The following is a 20,507-nucleotide window of genomic DNA, read 5'->3' as shown; positions in this document are numbered from 1 at the left end:
CACGAAATGTTTGATCTTGATCCCCTCCTGCCAGGTAGGGGATAGGTAGGAAGAGGGGCCCCGATAAAAATTTCATAGCATAACTCGACAACTAATAAAGCAAACGAAACCTATTCGAGCACAAGAAATATTTTTCCGGTGGTTTAGCACCCCTCCCTCCATTCAATGGAACGATAAAAGAGGGAAGAGTTTCACTCATACAATTTTTTAAATATTTTGATAATTAATCGAGAAAATGGAACCAATTTAGCATGGGAGCGTGTTTGTGTACGGTAGAGATAGGGTCACCCATTTTTTAATAGCTTGAGAACTTATCGAGAATGGAGCCATATATGTCATGGTATCGTATTTGTAAACAAGAAGTGTTTTTCTGATGTTATGAGACCCCTTTTTCTCCCATTAGGGATATAAGAATGGGGGAGGTGGCCACTCTCACAATTTGTAAAATAGTTCGAGAACGAATAGGTCATATAAGTGTCCCGTGACGTTATTTTCTTACAAAAAATGTTTCTATGATATTTTGAGACCCTCTCCACATAAAATGGGACAACGAAGATTCCATACAAAAAATATTTGTTTGCATAAGTTATAAACTTATGAAGCAAATAAATCCAGAGTCATTAAAAGGATTTAAAGAACGGAATTGAAAAAAATTATAAACATTAAAAAATAAAAAAATGCAATTTTATTTTGAAAAAACATTTTAATGATTTTAAAATTAAATTTAAAATTTTGTACAAAAAATTAAATATTAAATAACTAGAGGATGTCCACGATGAAATTGCCACCACACTTTGAAACTTTTTAACCGTTGCACACAGGAGTATTCAACCCAAAAACCTGGCCAAAATTCAAATTTTAAATTTCATTGGTTATGCTTATGTAAATGTTTATTCGACTCTTGAATAAATTTAGCACCATGTGCCGGTAATTTTTTTTGAAATCTGATTTGTTTATTAGCTGTAGCAGCAGTCGAAACTTAAGTATTTCAATGGGATACAATTTTTCTATAATTCGTTGAATCAGCGCGACTAGGTAAAATCTCTGAATAAAACTTTCTTAAGTAAAGCTTAGTTGTTTTAGAAATGAGACAGTTATGAATGCGTGTATCTTAAAAACTATTCGTTTGATCTAAATACTTTCTATGAAAGAAATGAAGGTTTTCTTATAATAATTCATGAAAATTTTTTTAAAAAATATCTTTCTTTTTGTAAAAAAAAATTATACTTTATTCTTAGTACTTCTAATCGGCCAGCGCACACTTTTTTCAGAAATGATATTGATGAGTTTCTCAAACTTATATTTCGTCTGAGCTGTATTTTAGGTGGCTACATCGTCCCCCTTCAATTCCTGCTACTTTTCGGTCCAATACTTCTCTTTTAAATGAAACTGAGGGCTATTAAGTGGATACAGCTTTTTCGAAATTTACAAGTTTGATTATTTTTTTGCAACTTTTTTGAGCTTTTGTAACAGAATTTTTGCTTGCAAAATCTAACAATAACTAAGTAAAACCCTCATGAGATTGAACTTAAAGAATAATTTGGTAGTAAAGATCGTAGGTTGCGAAGGGCTCTTTCTAGGCTTTTAAAAACAACGAAAACCAAAGTTTTCGATTCGAAAATTGTTTTTTATTCCCACAGGAGCAGAATGTTGACAAATTATTATATTTTATACAAAATAGTCATAAAATACATACATTAATACACCCAAAATTCAGCCTCTGTGCCAATGGCGTGTAGTCAATTACATACACGCAGAGAAAACTTGGATTTTGAAACAAAACAAAACTGACTTTGATTCAAAACACTCAGTTTTTTAAATCAAACTCCTGTTTTCTTTGAATCAATGAATTCTCGTTCTGATTCAAATGAATAATTTTTGAAAGAAAGAATTAATTTTTTGAACCGAATAATTTTGGAATTTGATTTTAAACAAATTCTTTGATTCAAAAGACATTTTTTCAATTGCATATGTCTTTTAAAACAAAGTAAATTTTCTTTCAACCAAAGAAAAATGTTTTCAACAGAAAGGAATAATTTCTTTAAGTTAAAACTTCAAACTTAGAAGATAATTTGGATTGAGCAAGTACCGAATTTCGAATTAGGTTTCGCCGGTCGTGTTAAAAATCAAAACTAGTGAATCAGAGATAGCTATTTAGGAGGATTCAGGATGAGGAATGCATACCATGGTAAGTGCGTGTTAATCCATTAGTCAAAAAGTGAATATTTAAGATTTTATATAAACTTTTACATTGTTACAGGACCACGGCTGATTCCGCCCAAAATCCAGCGGTCTGATTATCTTCGGGCCGATCTTCAGCGGCAATCACCAGTTGGATGACCGGAGTTGCTTCCGGAAGTTTATTGAGGTCCAAGAAGAATGCCCTCAGGCCAATATTTAGGACCGATTAATTCCATTATAGTGAACCAGTGTTTGTGTTAAGTTTGTAATAAAAATGAATTTAAGATGTAAATTGTTTCTTTTTATTGTTCAAAATTCCTAATTGGAACTTCTGAACAACAGAAAATATTTTTTCCAATTGGAATAAAAGGAAAATATTTCAATGAACCAATCCTTTTAAATCTAAATCCTAATTACATTGTAGCAAACGAAAACAACTTTGCATCGAATGAAACTGTTTTTTGTTTCAAAGCATTAAGATTTTGACTCAAAGATTTTTCAAAAGAAAAATTCTTTGAAACAAAGGAAAATGTCCTTGAACCAATGGAATTTTTATTTATCCCAAAATCAAAGGAAAAAATCCTTTGTTTTGGCGGCACTTTCCTTTGAAATAAAAAATCTTTTTTCTGCGTGTAGCATCATTGGTACAAGAAGATAACGCGATCGGTGCTGATTCGATTTGCTCCCACCGGCATTAATCTCCCAAGTTAACCGAATTGCGTATGTCTGAAAGAAACAAAATAAAAACGCTTTCACGTCCCTCCCTATCGCATCACAAGACGTAGAAGGATGGAAATAAATACCGGCCAACACCAGGCAGCCAGCGAACCGAGCACAGTGCGTGTGAATGTAGCAAAAGCAACAACAAAAACATCCTTCTAATTCAATCCCTTCAATCCTCCGGCAAACAACCACGGCCGAGCTGTGCGTGTGTATGCAGTAAAAGCAACAAAAAAACATTCCTTCATCCCTTCATTCAAACAACCACGGCTAAGCTGTGCGTGTGTATGGCTGATGTCATGCTGAAACAACTAGCAACGCAACGCAACGCAACGCAACGCAACGTTCCAATAAGATTGCGTTGCATGGCATTGGTATGTCATGCTGGCGCGACCTGTCACTTTGAAATTTCCTACAAATCATTACTTCTCTACATCTGATAATGCTTTGAATCGTCTCCTTTCTTTCCGGAGCCATCAAAAACTCATCAAATCACGACCCGGATTGCAAGAATGCCGAAATTTGAACCGACGAAATTCCTTGTTTTTTTTGCCGGAACTAAGTATTCATGAAAATTTTCTCGCCGATTAAGATAGTTTTTAGTTTATTATCACAAGTTCGGACAGATCTTCGTACTATTGTGCTTAAAACCCGGAATCACTGCTTCAAATCGAGAAAAAAACAATGTTTCTATTGGATTTCCTACTAGTCGCGCTACTAAACACATTGGCATCAGATTGGTCGCGCTACACAAAGCTACCAGTATGACAGGTCTGCGCGATTTCCATGGAGATCAAATGAGAGCTGGTTAGTCGTGTGAACGTTGCGTTGTAGGTCGCGTTGCTAGTTGCTTCAGCATGACATCAGCCTATGTAGCAAAAGCAACAAGATTATATTCCTTCAATTCACCGGCAAACAAGCACCGGCCAAGATGCCCGGCTTTAGCAGCTGTGTATATGTAGCGTGTGTATGTAATAGCAGGCAGTAAGCAAAGCACAGTTCTCATTCAATGGGTATCCCGTTTCCTCCACTCCCGTTCCCTTTCCCGTTTCCATCTTAAGACAAATGAATACCTTGAAAGGAGGCCAAACGCCGGGAAGCCACTGTCGTGCGTTTCTTTTGTGATTGATCGGTGGCAGAATGCCTATGACAAATATCCCTCGTCCTGCATGAAGCTTAAATAGTACACTGGTTAAAATGTCGGTCTGGCAAGACCATATGGTTAATGATTTGAGTTCGATTCTCACTACGGGTGCTGTGGTTTATATTTTTATTTTCTTGTTTCTGGGATGAATTATCCAATAGGAACTAAATCCCATAAAATGTTTTTCTTGTTTTGCTTGGATGTAGTGGTCATGCATCATTTTAGTTGGGAGCCGAGTCCTTATGCCAGTTACGGTTTTTCAAACATATCATCTTCGGCACAGTGCACATTTCAGCGCATTATCGGCACAGAGATGTGCTAAATAGGCATTGGATTTTTGCAACCTCTTCTATGGGTGTATACTCGGGGCCTTCCCACAAGCAGACATGGTATAGGATTCAAACGCTGGAATTAGTTTTAAATACGGTATTTCATAAGTTTTGTTGTTCATCAGAAATCATCTGTCCCATAGCCTCGGTACCGGCTATACAGCTTACGAGCTCTGGAACTAGCAAAAACCTGTTGTTAGAGGCTAGGTTTGAGTGACTAATAACTAGACACAGTTTCAGCTTTTCAGAGAATTTTTTTTTGACATTTCAGCAATCTACACTTAGTTTCTCGTTTATCCAAAATTAAAAATTCTGGTATGAGACTTGACTTCCACGATGACTTTTAACCGTAGTTGCCGATCATGTGCTTCACTCTTATACTTGATTTGAACTTTGTGGACAATTTTGACAGTGTTTGCGTACTTTTCCACCACTCACACACAGTGATTCTTTGAATAATCAACGGTTTTTGTCAGCTATTAATTTGATAATGATGAATTTTGAAGGAAACTGTGCAAAATAATTTTATTCTCTTTCCCTCGCATCGTAAATATCTTAAAAACGCTAAGATTTAAAATTTAGAAAAAAAAATATGTTAAATAGTACTTTTCACAGGCAACAAAATGCTGTCAAAATTTTGAATGCCCGATTACTAGAAAACGAACTATTAGCAAAAGAAAATGTCCCATTTCTAAAAGGACTAAGCTTTAACTAAAAAAGAAAATTTTGAATGGAGAACTTTATTGGAAGGATTTTTATTAATTTTGAGTACAATTTATTAAAATCGACGATAATAGGGACACTGTTTACTGCTTTGAAAATTCTTCTGTTGATTATTGGTTTTAAACGTTGATTTCTTTTTAAATAAGTGTTTTTGTTTATGTTCCCAGCAAGTCCCGGCAAAATGTTTGATATCATTTGAAAAAAGATAACTTCAATAAACATGTGCAAAAGAAAAAAAATCGCGCAAAATTGCGAATTTTTGATATTTTTAACTTTGAAGTTTAAAAATATTGATAGATTTTTTCCACAAAAAAGTCACCTAGGGCTTCTTTTATTTTAAATTAAAACTCTGTAAAATTTATGTTCTTATTTGAATATTTTCAAATGTTATTTCACTTTCAAAAACAAATAAAAAATTACAGGTTTTTTGAAATTTTACAACTTTTCTAACCTGGATTATCTATCATGTCATAAAAATGTCAAAATAATGTCTAATAGAAAATTATGAAAAATTACGTAATCGGAAAAAAATATTTAAATGATCTTAAAAACGTTTGATAAGTCAAAATACACTTTTTTATTGATTTCAAACCTAAAAAATACTTTTGGACAACTTTTTCTTTTACGTACTCCTGTGTGCGTTGGTTTGAATCTAATTAAAATATGGGTGGATTTAGTTCATAGTGCATTGTTTACATCCAGCAAGTTTTAAAGTCCTGTGATCAAAACTCGCGGAAATGGAGTCGAAAGAAGAGCTCGTGCATGATCAAATCTTGCGCATTCTTCACGAGAACAAGGTTCTCTCGAATCGTTCCATCGCTAAAACGATGGGAATCGCGAATTCCACATGGAGTTGCGAGTGATTAAGCGGTTCGAGGAACGATTGACCACCGATCGGATGCCCAAAAGTGAAGGAAAAAGTATTCCTTAAACAGCAAAAACTACAACCGCGTAGTTGGGGCTTCAACCGAAAACCGAACGCCCCCATTCGGGATGTGGCTAACAAGCTGCACCTGAGTCGAAGTTTTATCCAGCAGGCCAAAACTAAGGCTGAGCTTCGAGCGTAAAGGTATAAAAGGCTCCTAATCGCGACGAGAAGCAGAACAACTCCGCCAAAACCCGTGCCAGGAAGTTGGACCTCAACATGCTGACGAAAGTTGAATGCTGCATTATGGACGACGAAACACATGTGAAGGCCGACTTCAAACAGATCCCCGGTAACCCGGTTTTTATGGCCAAGGATAAGTTCAGCATTCCGGAGCATGTCCGCACTCAGAAGATGTCTAAATTTGCGGATAAATTCCTGGTTTGGCAAGCCATCTGCACGTGCGGGAAGCGGAGTGCACCTTTCGTGACCCAGAGCACGATGAACGGGGAGGAAGCACCTGAAGGCCCACAACGTCCCAACAATCTGTAGGTCGGATTTGGCCTCATGCTACTACTCCAAGGACGTGCTGAAGTGGTATGCAGACAATAAGGTCAATTTCGTGCCGAAAATGTTAACCCTCCCAAAACTCCGGAGCTCCGCCTCATCAAAAAGTACTGAACGATTATGAAGCAGCACCTTCTTAAACGACCTAAGGTAGCGAAGACAGTCGAGGAACTGAAGAAAGTATGGGTTTACATACAAAAAATGGTTGATTCACAGGTTGTGCAGAACCTTATGGCCGGGGTTAAGTCCAAAGTGCGGGAATTTGCGTATGGACTGTAAATAAAATACAAATAAAATGGCTAAACGAAGTTTAATAATTATTTTTCAATTCCTGAAAATTTGATGGCAATCGGATGAAAACTCGAATTTTGCAAATCAGTTTTGTGTGTGGCAATTTCATCGTGGACACCCTTTAGGACATCTAATTACAAGCGAGTGACGATTGCAGCTTGCAAGCGAGATTTAAATACAGCTTATAGTGAAAAAGACGATAGTGATAAAGAAATTAACTGAATTAAAAATAAACATCTAACATAACGTCGTGAAACTAATCTCGGAGCGAGAGTCAGGTTCACTTAAATTTGTGATTTCCTTACAATTTGGTGTTTGCAGTGTATTGACCTCTGCTTTTTTTAAGTTTCTATTCAACACTTTTCACTAAAAACAATAACCCGACCGTTCGTATAAAGATTAGTTAATGCACTGAATTGTCATCTCGCGATCTTTTTCGCTCTTGAAGATAGATTCGTACATTCCTCTCTGTTTTCTACAAACGAATTCATAAGTTCATCTTAAAGGCAGAGAAAGCACTCTTTATTTTCTCTTTTTCTTGTCTCAAAAGTTCGTATACTGATGAAATGTCAATGGCATATATGTAATTACATAATTCTTCTTATTGAATAATAGAGGAATAAAATTTATATTTTATCATTTTATACTATTGATCTCTACAGGTAGTCATTCTAGTAGGTTCTTACTTCTTGAGACGAGAACGAGGACTGGCGCATAAAGTAAGAGCACAGATGATTTAGATATTGTTATTTTTAAGCAGGAGATTATCTTTTTTATGTCGTTTCTTATGACGTCAGGTCGGTTAATCGAGACATGGAATCAATATATTGATATGGTAAAATTTTAGAATAACAGGTATGACAGAAGCTTAGAAGGAAATCAACACAGAATAAGAATGAAGAAGACTGAATATTGAATCGAGGAAAACTAAATATTGTAACCTCATGTATGTGTTTGTGTTCGCTTTTTGTAAGTTGTTCAGACGAAAAACAAGATTTTTCATATTTCTGAATATGGAGGGCTGTGTTAATCTCCACACCAAGAAAAATTAACCTCCCCCCTCCCATGCATCTACACAAAAAAATTTTTTGTGTTTTTTTTATGATTTTTTCGATGAAAATTCTCTTCAAAATTTATGGAATCAGTTTTTGGGACTTCTCCTAGCATTCCCAACCTTTCTAGGAAAACCTGATAAATAAAAAGCAGTGATTTGAGTTTTTCAAATTAGTCTTGTTGTTGCCATAAAAAAATGGTGAAGAAGTCTTTCATAAAATTCAAATTCCTCTTACTTACCCAATGCTCGGATTGACTGATTTGAGAATACACCTTAGACTATGATAACACTGAACGGCAATCCCTAGTGCTCCACTGCTCTCTCCTGCATCCGTTCCCTTGAAACTTTCCTTGAGCGTTAGATTGCTTTTATTGATTGCATCTACAGGGGTCGTTGATGCTGAAACTTTTGGTCCAACGAAATCGCACACAATATCCGGTCCCCAGTACGAGGTCCAGGTGTTGTTGTAGTTGGCACAGGACACCAGATAGCGGAGGGTTGGCCACCGATCTTCAGAACAAATCCATTCCGGCAGCCCGGATTTGTCCATGCCTCATAAAATCAGCCCCTCAATTATCGATCACGCTACATTGCCGGATGATCATTGGTTGTTCGTTGGTCTGTAAAATTTAAAAAAAAAAACAATAATATTATTGGGTGTAATAGGAGTACATGGATGAAAAAGGTTTTAAAAATGTGAGGTAACCATTTGAGGAAGAAACTTTCTTGAGCTCACGTCTAACGAGATTCAAAAGTTGGAAAACATATTTCTCCATTGAATATTTCAAACATTCAAATCATTGCTGTGGTTCGTTAAGAAAAGTGACAAGTTTTGGTTTTGTTGAATAAACAACAACTCTTTCCTTCAATCGAGAGAGAGCGAAAGTCATGCGCTTGAATATTTCCGTGTAGAAATCTGCCTGTACAAGTTTCGGGTGATGATTTCTAAACTTCCGGTTCCCCCTATACATTTCCTAATCCCTGATCCAGCGAAGGGTACATATAAGTTGGCACTTGTAATGGCACCCAAAACATGACACTGCACTGTAAGTCAGTCGCTTCCCGGTAGGTATCAAGATTTTGCAAAACCCGAGAACCTGAGAATCAAAATGTTTCCAGTTGCTGCTGGCTGAAGCTGATTTAGCCGAAAGGAAACGTGATCCGGTACAAAGTGCTGTACATTACCGCAAATTATTCGCTTTGAAGAGTGGCAGGGAGGCGTTCGAACAGGCGTTGCACTTCGCACAGTGGGAAATTTAGCACGTTGATTGGCAAATATATATGGAAGATAAAAATTTCAATTTCTTAGGGTATTCAGATAATCTTAAGCTGGTAGTTCAAGTTCAAAGATGAAACGATTTTAACATCTTCAATTTTAGAGCAAAGTAAATTCTGAAATAATATGGACTTCACTTAAAATAATGGAAAATGACAACATTAAATTTTCAGCAATATAATTTTTGTTTCAAAATTTTCCTCTGTTTAGAATACAACGTGCTGGACGAGAGAATTGAAACCAAAAGAAAATGTCTACTTCATCAAATCTTATCACGGTGCCCCCCTGGACCGTTATTATAAAAATAACTTAAGCTTATGTTTTGAATTCGTCTTAGTACATCTTCGTACCTGATAATGATCACTTTTTCAAAGGTGACGGAAAGTATTAGAGAAACATGAGATATCAAGGAAAGATAAAAACACAAGCAGTAAATATCATACATTTCTCGAAAAAGATACAACGGCTCACCGGCAGGGACTTGAACTCGCAATTTCAGCTTCAGTACAATTGCGCGTTTGCCAATTACACCACGGTGAATGTAACGAAATAGGCTTCAGTGTGCGTATGAAGCCTATTTCGTTACGTCAAGTACAGTTTGAAATTTGAAAAATTGTTTGGCATGATTAACTTAAAATCAATCATGTTTAACTTATATGCCTTCCTGCTCTGAGGACCTAAAATAGTTCCGATAATTTGAAAATAACCCGAAGGGTATATAAATAAGTTCTTAGTTTCATTGAAACATACAGAGAAAGAGAAATTTTTGGAAACTTTGCCCTTTGTTTTATAAAAATAATAACTAAGTTAACGGAATAAAACTACAATTTTCGTAGAAAAATTCGATACAGGGAAAAATAGGAAACAGAAAGTATTTTTACCAAAATTTTTGGGATTAAAATCAAAACTTCTTTTGAACTCTCACATATTTCTGCACCTGTGGATAGATTTCAAGAAACCAAATATTGTTAAATCGGCTTAGTACAATAAAACTGTCAGCAATCACAAATCAGACTCTACTCCAATAATGACCTTTATTGGAGGTGAAATTATCGGCATAAGATTCTATGCCGGACCGGCACTAACATGCTTTCTCATCGCTGGCATTGTCCTACCAGCGCAACCGCATTTGACATTTGAACTGAAAGAAATCACATAAATTATATCCCTTCACAAGACACAGCAATATGAGAACAATCAGCCAGCAAGGATATTATCGAATAATGTATCAAGCTTTATGTGATTATTTAATCCCGCATTAGTAAAAAAAAAACATTTCTTTGTTCGGGGTCATTTATGAATTTGTCAAACTCTGGGGTATCAAAAGCTCCGTTTTGGTTTGAAATTCATAAATGATTTTTGCAGCATTGTTAAGTAATGTTTACAAAAGTAAATTTGTACTTTCATGTTCAGATCAAAGTATTCTATTTTACTATACAAACATAAAAGTTCAAATTTACTTATGTAAAAGTTACTCAAAAATATTGTGAAAAATCATGGATGAGTTTTGAACCAAAACGGAGCTTTCTAGACCCCAGGGTTTGACAAATTCAAAAATGACCCCAGTTTCGATTTGGTTCAACACTCAACCACGATTTTTTGCAGAATTTTAAGTAACGTTTACATGAGTAAATTTGAAGTTCTAGGTTTATATTGTAAAACTGAATATTTTGTACTGAAAAATCAACATCATGTTTGGTTCTTCCGTGGAACCGAGCCTGTTTATGTTTATTGTGCCAATTTATAAATACCTTGAAGGAAATTTTCCGCTGATTAACTTTGTCGAAAACCGTAACTTTGTATCTTATTAGACAAAAAAGTTATGAACATGAAACCCACCGGGCAGCGTTTGACGTCAAAATAATAAACAAAACAATCCGGAGCGTCACTGATAAGCAATGGGCTGTAACTTTTCGCGGATGAAATTTAAGGTTTAATTCGCTAAAAAAAACTCCAAATTCGTTGTCGTGGATGTGTACTTGGTATCTTTCCTTGTTGGTAATCGCTGAGACTCGAGTTGAGGTAAGTTAAATCTATAAAGTGGTACAAATTTTATTCTTAAAAATGTGCATGTTGTGGGGGTAAGACTGTCACTCTCTGAGTGGGATAAGCCCAGCGTACTTTGTGGATAGTTAGGTTGGTCAGGTGTTACAAAAACATATTTTCTCATATTTAAAATTTTTCCCGCCATAGTCTGGAAACTTGAATTATAAAATATGTATGAAATAGTTCCTATATGTTATTTAACAACAGACACGATTAATTAAAAAAAAAAATCAGAATTTATCTTCCTACACACTGTGGCCTGCAGTCATGGGCTCGATGTCTTTGCTAATTATAAGGTATATACGGACGATAGTATTGGCAAAAAATTGGCCTCAATCATAACCTCAAATTTTGATTTGCTGGCGGTGATGCTAGGTGCGTTACTAAAATCAGTATTTGTTTGTTTTAAACTTATAATAATATTTCTGAATTGATTACATTTTTAAACTATCAATAGCTAAACGTTTGAATTCGTTAAGGGGCGTCCCTAAATGGATGAAGATAAGCCAAGTGTTGCTAATGAATTTTCAAGGTGAATTTAAAACATCTGAAATATATTTTCAGATTAAAAAAGCGTTGTTTCTATCTTCTAAACGAATTCAAAATCATTCACTGTTACAAACAAGTAAATTAATAACAGCTCCGTGTATGTTGACTTTTAAAATATTTGCCTACATGCTCTGATTATTTTAAACATATCCACATAATTCGTAACATCGTTTAGTGTGCGATACATTGAGTTATTATTTCGTTCTGGCAAATGATGCATTTAATTTTATATTCGAATAGCATTTTAAGGGAAAGTTGCAAATTCCCAGTACTCATGAAAAGGTTTTTCAATAACAATGCAATTAAAAAAAATCATTTCCATATATCAATGCACTTGGCACCCCTGAACATCAAAAAAATCAAAACACGAACATGTGTATATCGCTTTTCCACAGGGCGAATTTGTCGATATTAGTCCCGCAATATCGCCTTTATCGTGCGCCCTTCTCAAAATTCGATTCTGCTTTCCCATGGTTTGAGGTTAGGGCTGAGGCCTCCTGCTAAATAAGGTGGTGTTCGTGTAGAACTGTCAATATATCCTAATAGTGTGAATAGAGGTGTCACATGAAGGGTCATTAATCAAGTAAGAAAACTGACCATTCCATGTGTTTACATCTTAATCAATTTAAATCTTCCTGTTTAATGGACAAGCATCCAAAATAATTCTCAAATTTTTTTGTTTAAACCATGGAACCTCTTCCCATCTACCTGAACCAACTCCCTCTCACTAAACCATGGGTGGCCAAACCATGGCCCGCGGGCCACGTGTAGCCCGCATCTGTCTTTTTGTGGCCGCTAAGCTTTTTTTCAGAATTGAATGAGTTCCTTCTACATCATTAAAAAAAACAACTATATCAAGCAAAGAAGAAACATTTTTACTAGAGTGTCCTTCCCGGGATTTCCCAGTCGGGAATTCCCGAGAATTTGAAAAATTCGAGAATTCCCGATTCCCGGGAATCACAGTTTCATTCCCGGGAATTCCCGATATGTATGAAATTATTTTTCTGGCAAAGCCTGATAGCCTCCGGAACCATTTTTAATTTTCTTTTTGAAAATGTAGTCATACAAAATTCTTTGAGAATAAGCCTATTCCTGTGGCAGTAGACATATTGCAGCCATTTGGTGCAACTATTTATTCAAATATATAAGTTTAAAAAGATTATATGTATTTCCGTACCGTTTTCATTGAACGAAAACGCACAAAAATATATGAAAAATCGCGCAGCAGGTAGGTAAATTGTGTTTCTGTCGAAAGTAACATTTATGCACTTGTTTCTTTCTGGCTTAAAGCCAGACGAATTTCAAAACTTCAAATGACCAAGACATTATATCAATTATCTAAAGTGTTCAGAAAAACGGAAAAAAGGTTGGATAAATCAAACAAATAAAATGATGTTTTTTAATTAGCCCTTAATTACATGAATGAAATTTATTTGACCTGTTCAGGTTATACGATACTTTGTTTGACTGTTTTAAATTTTTCATTGTTGAAAACAGTTAGATTTATTTGATTAAAAACTGGTTAAAAAAAAACTTTATGAAGAGTCAATTTTGAACAAATTATGAGCTTCTTATACAGGAAAGCTTCGATAAGTTATATTCCAATAAAAATGCACATATTTTATACGTTTTTCAATACTTCCCGGGATTCCGGAAATTCCCGGGAAACAGGTAACAAGATTTCCCGATTCCCGGGAACGGGAAAATGGCCGGGAAATGGACACCCTAATTTTTATATTCCTAAGTTTTAACAACATTTTACAAATTGTTTGAACTTTGCAATCACGTATTATGCTATAAATATTTGTTATTTAGTTACTTCATAAATATAGTATTGAAATTGGCCTCCACTATTGTGGAAGCGTTGAGAGTCTTCAAGCGAAAACTAGTTTATTTTTTAAGAGTTTGGAAGGCGTCAGGGAGGTTTGCTTAAAAATGACGAAAGAAATCGAATAACTCAGTAAACTGAAATGTTAATGAGACAGTAAAAAAAAAATATGTTTTTTTACTGTCTCATTAACATTTTAACATTATATAACTTTAAAAAGATTATATGTATTTCCATACCGTTTTCATTGAACGAAAACGCACAACCCTTCGAAAAATATATGAAAAATCGCGCAGCTGGTAGGTAAATTGTGTTTCTGTCGAAAGTAACATTTATGCACTTGTTTCTCTCTGGCTTTAAAAGCCAGACGAATTTCAAAACTTCAAATGACCAAGACATTATATCAATTATCTAAAGTGTTCAGAAAAACGGAAAAAAGGTTGGATAAATCAAACAAATAAAATGATGTTTTTTAATTAGCCCTTAATTACATGAATGAAATTTATTTGACCTGTTCAGGTTATACGATACTTTGTTTGACTGTTTTAAATTTTTCATTGTTGAAAACAGTTAGATTTATTTGATTAAAAACTGGTTAAAAAAAAACTTTATGAAGAGTCAATTTTGAACAAATTATGAGCTTCTTATACAGGAAAGCTTCGATAAGTTATATTTCAATAAAAATGCACATATTTTATACGTTTTTGAATACTTCCCGGGATCCCGGGAATTCCCGGGAAACAGGCAACTAGATTTCCCGATTCCCGGGAACGGGAAAATGACCGGGAAATGGACACTCTAATTTTTATATTCCTAAGTTTTAACAACATTTTACAAATTGTGTGAACTTTGCAATCACGTATTATGCTATAAATATTTGTTATTTAGTTACTTCATAAATATAGTATTGAAAGTGGCCACCACTATTATGGAAGCGTTGAGAGTCTTCAAGCGAAAACTAGTATATTTTTTAGGAGTTTGGAAGGCGTCAGGGAGATATACTTAAAAATGACGAAAGAAATCAAATAACTCAGTAAACTAAAATGTTAATGAGACAGTCAAAAAAAAATTATGTTTTTTTGACTGTCTCAATAACATTTGATCCAAATCAAACAGGAAAACAGAAGCTCAAAATAATTGAAATCTTGTTTGTAAAATTATTACATTATATTGTAATCACACCGTTATCAGAGTTATATTGGTACAAAACTTCTAATATTTGTAATTCGAATTCTATTTTCGAAACTTTGTATACCAACAAACATTATTCAGCTTGTTAAAATTGATTTAAAAAATATAAAATCTCTGCACTTTATTTGTATATATGTATGTATTTAATGTCTGTATGTAATGAACTGCTACACGGAAAAAAATCTGCTAATCTCCTATCTTTTATCAAAATGCCAAAAATTAATTCATTAAAATTTATATAATACAAAACCTTAATGCGTGAATATGTACATTTACCTACATTTTATTTGATTCGGGACAAAACTGACACCGAAAACATAAAATTCAGGTTGTAACCGAGTAGGAGGTTACAAACTCCACCAAAGACACTTCGACAATGTTTTTTTTTTATTTCAAAAGGTTAAAATGACAATGAAAATTTGATAAAAAAAATCAAATTATTTTTGTCCTTTTTATGAACGGCTTTCCCACTTCTTAAATTTAAATTTGATCAAATGCGAAATTTTTAAAGAACGATCATTTTTAAACTTTTAGATTAGGCATGAGCAAATTTTGAAGGTTTTCCATAGAACAACACAAGAACATAACACGGAAGAGCTGTTTTAATATATTTTTTTTATTATTATAATTAAAGAGCGTAAGAAAATTACATCTGAAATGCGAAAAGCTTAGGAAGGTTATTTTGTCTTGAACAATCCCGTGCTGCAGAGTGATCCTTATGGGATGAATAAACCGAAAAAGTTTAAAATCTCTAAAAACGCTGTGTATGAAGTATTGTCGAGGAAATTAAATTCATTTTATAACCCATGTATAGAGTCTGAAATTGAAAGGTATAATTTTGTTTGTCAGTTCGTTAAAAGCATTATTAACACTTTTAAATTGTTGTTTTGATTAAATAAATAATAACTGGTAAAAATCTGTACTTAATCTCGAAAATCTTTATTCTAAAAGATGTAAATTTTTTTTGGATGAATTTATACTTTAGGTAACCTACTGAAATTCGTTTGCATTTAATACTAAAGAAAAATTTGTTGTGAGGCCCGCAAGCAAGTCTTAATGCCAAAATTTAGCCCTCCTGTTTAAAATGTTGGCCAACCTTGCACTAAACTGTCCACGAGGCTGCACGGCTCCCTAAAACATTTAACATCACTAGAGCCAATCACTGAATTTAAGGGTGATTTTTTGTGTTGGGTGTTAGGTAAATGTCTAGTTTCTTGATCCCATATTTAGGAATTTGTTTTGGTAAAATCTCCGGAACCGGTAAACTGATAAATGCCATACTTAGCTGCATTGAACAGAATAATAATATCTTTCATTGAGTGGTTTTTGGATGTATATGGCGAAAATTTAATCAAAGCTTTCACAAAAAAGTTCATCTTTTAGAGCATTTTTATATTACTTAAAAAAATGAATGAAATATCTGGAAAATGCCGTTGAAAAACGCACAAGAATGGACAGTAAAAAACTTCAGTTGGAAAAGTTTCATTTTGAATTTCTATTCGAAGATAAAAATTGGAATGAAAATTCAATGAAAACTCGCAGTATGGCCGATTGGACCAATTAAAGTAACTAATTGCATTACTATAGGTGTAAGCTTGTAAGGACTTGACAAACAGAAATGAATAAACGGTATCTCATTTCCAAACCAAATCCCTGTTGCTAATTCATTGAATTCAACAAAAATTTTGCATTATTCATTATTATACTTATGCTTATAAAGTTAAAATTCTAGATTTCCCAGTTTTATAAACTTGATTCTAATTGATTTTCAATGTTTCTCATTTTTTCATTCAAATTCAATAATTCTCGGCATTTGCCTTGATATTGTCCGGAGAATTTTTTTTTGTAATTTCTGTTTATCAGTTTAGGTTTCAATTGAAAGCAATATTCCTTGCACTTGTGCAAGACATTCGAACTTAATTGAAAAGAAAGTTTTTCTTTGTTCCACCTATTCTGTGCTACAAGTCTTCAATAAATAACTTTTAAGTAGGTACTGTTATTTGTTCGAATATAGAAAAAGCTAATAAAAAGTAGGTGCTATCGCCTACATTTTTTTACTGATGAGAAAATATTTAAAAACATAATCATCATTTACTGAGAACTCCTCAAATGTACTCTTTTTTCAATAAATAAGAAAAAATAGTGAATTATTTTTCATGTGGGTAAACATTTAAAACATTCCAGATTTTCTCGGGCATTTACTAGATTTCAGAGTAAAGTGAACAAGAAAAGCAAACTACAGTCTGGCTGGTTGCCACAATAATGCAAAAACAACTCACTATTTTTCTGGATTTCACAGGAAAAAAACAAAAACTAAAGTTGGACTAAATTTTTCGGGTTACCTTTAAAATTTTTTTTTTTTTTTGGAAGTTTGGAAAACGATTTTAACGTTGCTGGCGTGTTTCGATAAAAATAAAGAAATTTGTAGTATTATTCTCCACTTCATTCGTGATTTTTTATTTTTCGAATTATTACTGAATTCAGCTGGTGGTTCATAAATTTTGATCCTTGTCATTGGTTTCCGATCCAAAGTTTTCTTTATTAAATTAAATATATGTATACTAAATATTAGATCTTTCAAAGAGATCCTGAGCAAAACTTTAATGTCACCTTGTTAAAGATACGCTTTGGAATAAAATTCGTTGTAAAAACTTACTCTTACCCTGATTTTGAAATGGCATCAATTAACAGATATTTATTATGTAAGCCAAAGTTTTATACAGTACTAGCTGACCCGGTAAACTTCGTTTTACCTTCTAAAGTATAAATCGTAATTAATGTTCAATTTCATCTACACGTCCTTAACTGCATTCTTATGGAAATCGTAACAAATAAAGTTGAATTTGTATTGGGACCACCTTCCATAAAAAGTGAGATCCTTGAAACTATTATACAAACCATCTCTGACGCAAAAAACCCTCGGATACCAAATTTCACTTCATTCCGACCAACCATTCATACGTGATGTTGTTACAAAGAAAATGCCTCAATTTTTATATATAAGATGTTGGATTTAATATTTTATATAAGACACAAGTTCTCATTTTATTCTAAAATTTGTTTATTTTGTTATGACCTTGATATGACTTTGTTTTCTTTTATTTTGTAATTGAAATAAGATCTTATTTTAGTATAGAATTTTTTCTTCAAAATTTGAAAGGAGAACTCTTGACTTTTTAAAAGCATTTTTATTCTTAATCTGAATTATCAATTGCTTTACCGAATTTGAGCTAAGGATTGATTGGTATTCGGATTGAATGAACTGCTTTAATTTTTAAGGCCCTCAGAAGGCTTAATTTGAAAGTGATCTTTCAAATAATAGTTTAATTGAAATGTCAAATAAAGGTGTCTTTGTCTTATACACACGCCATGAAAAATATGGAACAAAAAGAATTTTGGAAAATTGACAGAAACCAATTCAAAATTATCAGGCTCTTTCATCAAGAAACAGGAAACCAAAAACGGGGCATCCATAAAAACGTAACGCTTCCAGGGTGAAGAGAGTATGCTTGATTTACGAATTGTGACATTGAGGAGGGGGAGGTATGCTCAGCGTTACCTAACGATTTTTATTCCTTCATAAAATAATTCTGCATCTATTTAAATGTTTTTCCATCATAATTTTGACAGATCCGTAATTATAAGCGAACCAATGTCAGTTGTAAACATCAAAACAGTTGATACTTATTCGTCCCTTTTACAACATTTTGGGAGAGATTTCCTGACAATCTATATTTTCGTGAAATAATCGTTGGAAAACCAAATATTATAAAGTAAAATATATTTGGAATCCCTCCTTGAGTATAATAAAGTGAATTGGAATTTTATAGGAAAGGTTTATATACTTCAAACATTTTTGCTTAGCTAGCAATAACAGGAGCTCCTATTTTTTTCGCGAATATTCTATCACTATGCTATGGCCCAACGCTATGGTGCGAGTAAGTAAAAGTAAATGCAAATGCAATTCAAGAACTTTATGCAGTCTTGCTTGGGCTGACAGGTTTAGGTCTGGGTCTGGGTCTGGGGCTGGATCGTTTTGCTTGCCGCAAGGTTTGGCTATCGGTTTCTTCTGGTTCTGGTTCTGAAATACGAGACGATGTGGTCAAACGTGACTTCACATTGGAATGAGAATAATCAGGGAGCCCTGAATGCCGTAAGGCTGCAGCAGAAGTTCGGAGAATATCAAACGGTTCAATTCAATGATGAATTGCGTAAACCCAGAGCCAGCCCTTTTATCACCGAGATGTTTTGAAGAAGGTGAGACCTTGCAAGGTTCGGTTATGAGTTTTTATTCATTGGATGTTAACTTTCAATACTTTTCTTTAAATTGCCTATCTGCCTTGTTCATTGGAATAAAAAAGATTTATAATAAGTGACATAGACATTAATCACGAGCTTATTTATCAATGACCATGCCATTTAACCTTACAAAAGATGTTTCCGCTCTGTCTTCAAATTAGCTACAACCCAAGACTTTCTATGCATTTGAATATTCAACATGTAGATACACACAATTGATGAAAGATATGAAATATGCATTTGGCAGGAGCACAGAAATAAATAAAATACGTGCTTGGGGAGAAATGTCTCATTTAATTTGAAATGTGCTCAGAAAATATGCACCTGGTAATCTAAACCAATCCAACGGGAACAAAAGGTTTAATTATACCTTCAATCAAGAAACTGTTCGATTAAGGTCTTCAGTTTGATTGTCGTGTGTTACAGTTATTTATACTTTTCATTATTTACAAGCTGACCCGGTGTGCTTTGCAACACCTTAAAAAAATAAATGTAATTTTAGAATTTTTTTGATTTATTTTTTAGTAGGCATTATTTTGAATCAAATTTCAACATAGCTCAGAAGGAGGGGCGTTATTTGAACTTTTCCCTTACCCTTCCTAGCCAAACTTGATTCCATTGGCTCGAATAGTTCTCAAGTTAAGCAATAAAAATGGTATGATAGCCCCCCTCCACCCATCCTGGATCTCCACTGGAAGAAGATAGGGATCTAAATTAATCTTAGAAACCTTTCTCGTATTCTAATAACCTTCCATGCTAAATTTGGTTCCATTAACTTAATTAGTTCTCGAGTTATAGTAAGGTAAGACCCCTTCCCCCTTCTCTATCTCACCGATGAACGAAGAAAGGGATACCGAATATTCATATAAACATTCCTAATACCCAAATACTCTTTCATACAAAATAATACGGTTTAATTTACTTGATCAGTTCTTGAGCTATGCAAACATTTGCCTTTTTTTTAACCCTCCCCATGAGGGTACAAAACAGCAAGCGAGAGATTCTACTCTACACTAAAAAATTTAAATTTAGAACGAACCAAATTATGATTATAGAGAAAGGTTAATCAACAGTAACAATGTAGACTAAAAACTATTGCCAAAACCTCAAAACCTCAACCAAAGTCCAAAATTCTGCTACACTTTTCCAAAGTTTTCTGTTTTTGCATCGAAATTTAGGTCTGAATATTGAATTTTGAATTAAATCAAACCCATTTCGGAGGTTCTGTTTCCATAATCCCCATAATTGAAATACATATTCATAATTAAAAAAAAAAATTATTTCATACATAATTTTCACTGATCTTTTTTTTTGCAAAATAAAATATTTATGGATAAAAAAAAATCTCAACGTTATAAATTTTTGCAAACACATGCTTAGCTAAGGCTAACTTTGAGGATTTATGCAAAAAAAAACAATTTGAAAAGTGTACGAATAAGGTTTT

The 20,507-nt window shown here is 33.9% G+C and overlaps 1 protein-coding gene across 4 annotated transcripts in view; it reads right to left on the bottom strand.

Annotated features, from left to right (window-relative positions):
- Positions 1–20,507, bottom strand: part of LOC129754293 (uncharacterized) — a 107,290-nt gene that overhangs the window by 73,404 nt on the left and 13,379 nt on the right. For all 4 annotated transcript variants that reach the window (XM_055750260.1, XM_055750261.1, XM_055750259.1 and 1 more), the window contains one exon: positions 8,114–8,494. In XM_055750260.1, the coding sequence (XP_055606235.1) occupies positions 8,114–8,424 (311 nt within the window). In that variant the 5' untranslated portion in view covers positions 8,425–8,494. The remainder of the gene's footprint in view (positions 1–8,113; positions 8,495–20,507) is intronic.

This window comes from Uranotaenia lowii, chromosome 3 (genome assembly GCF_029784155.1).
Source record: "Uranotaenia lowii strain MFRU-FL chromosome 3, ASM2978415v1, whole genome shotgun sequence".
NCBI lineage: Eukaryota > Metazoa > Arthropoda > Insecta > Diptera > Culicidae > Uranotaenia > Uranotaenia lowii.
The sequence above is the reverse complement of the archived record's forward strand: the minus strand, read 5'-3'. Positions and strand labels throughout refer to the sequence as shown.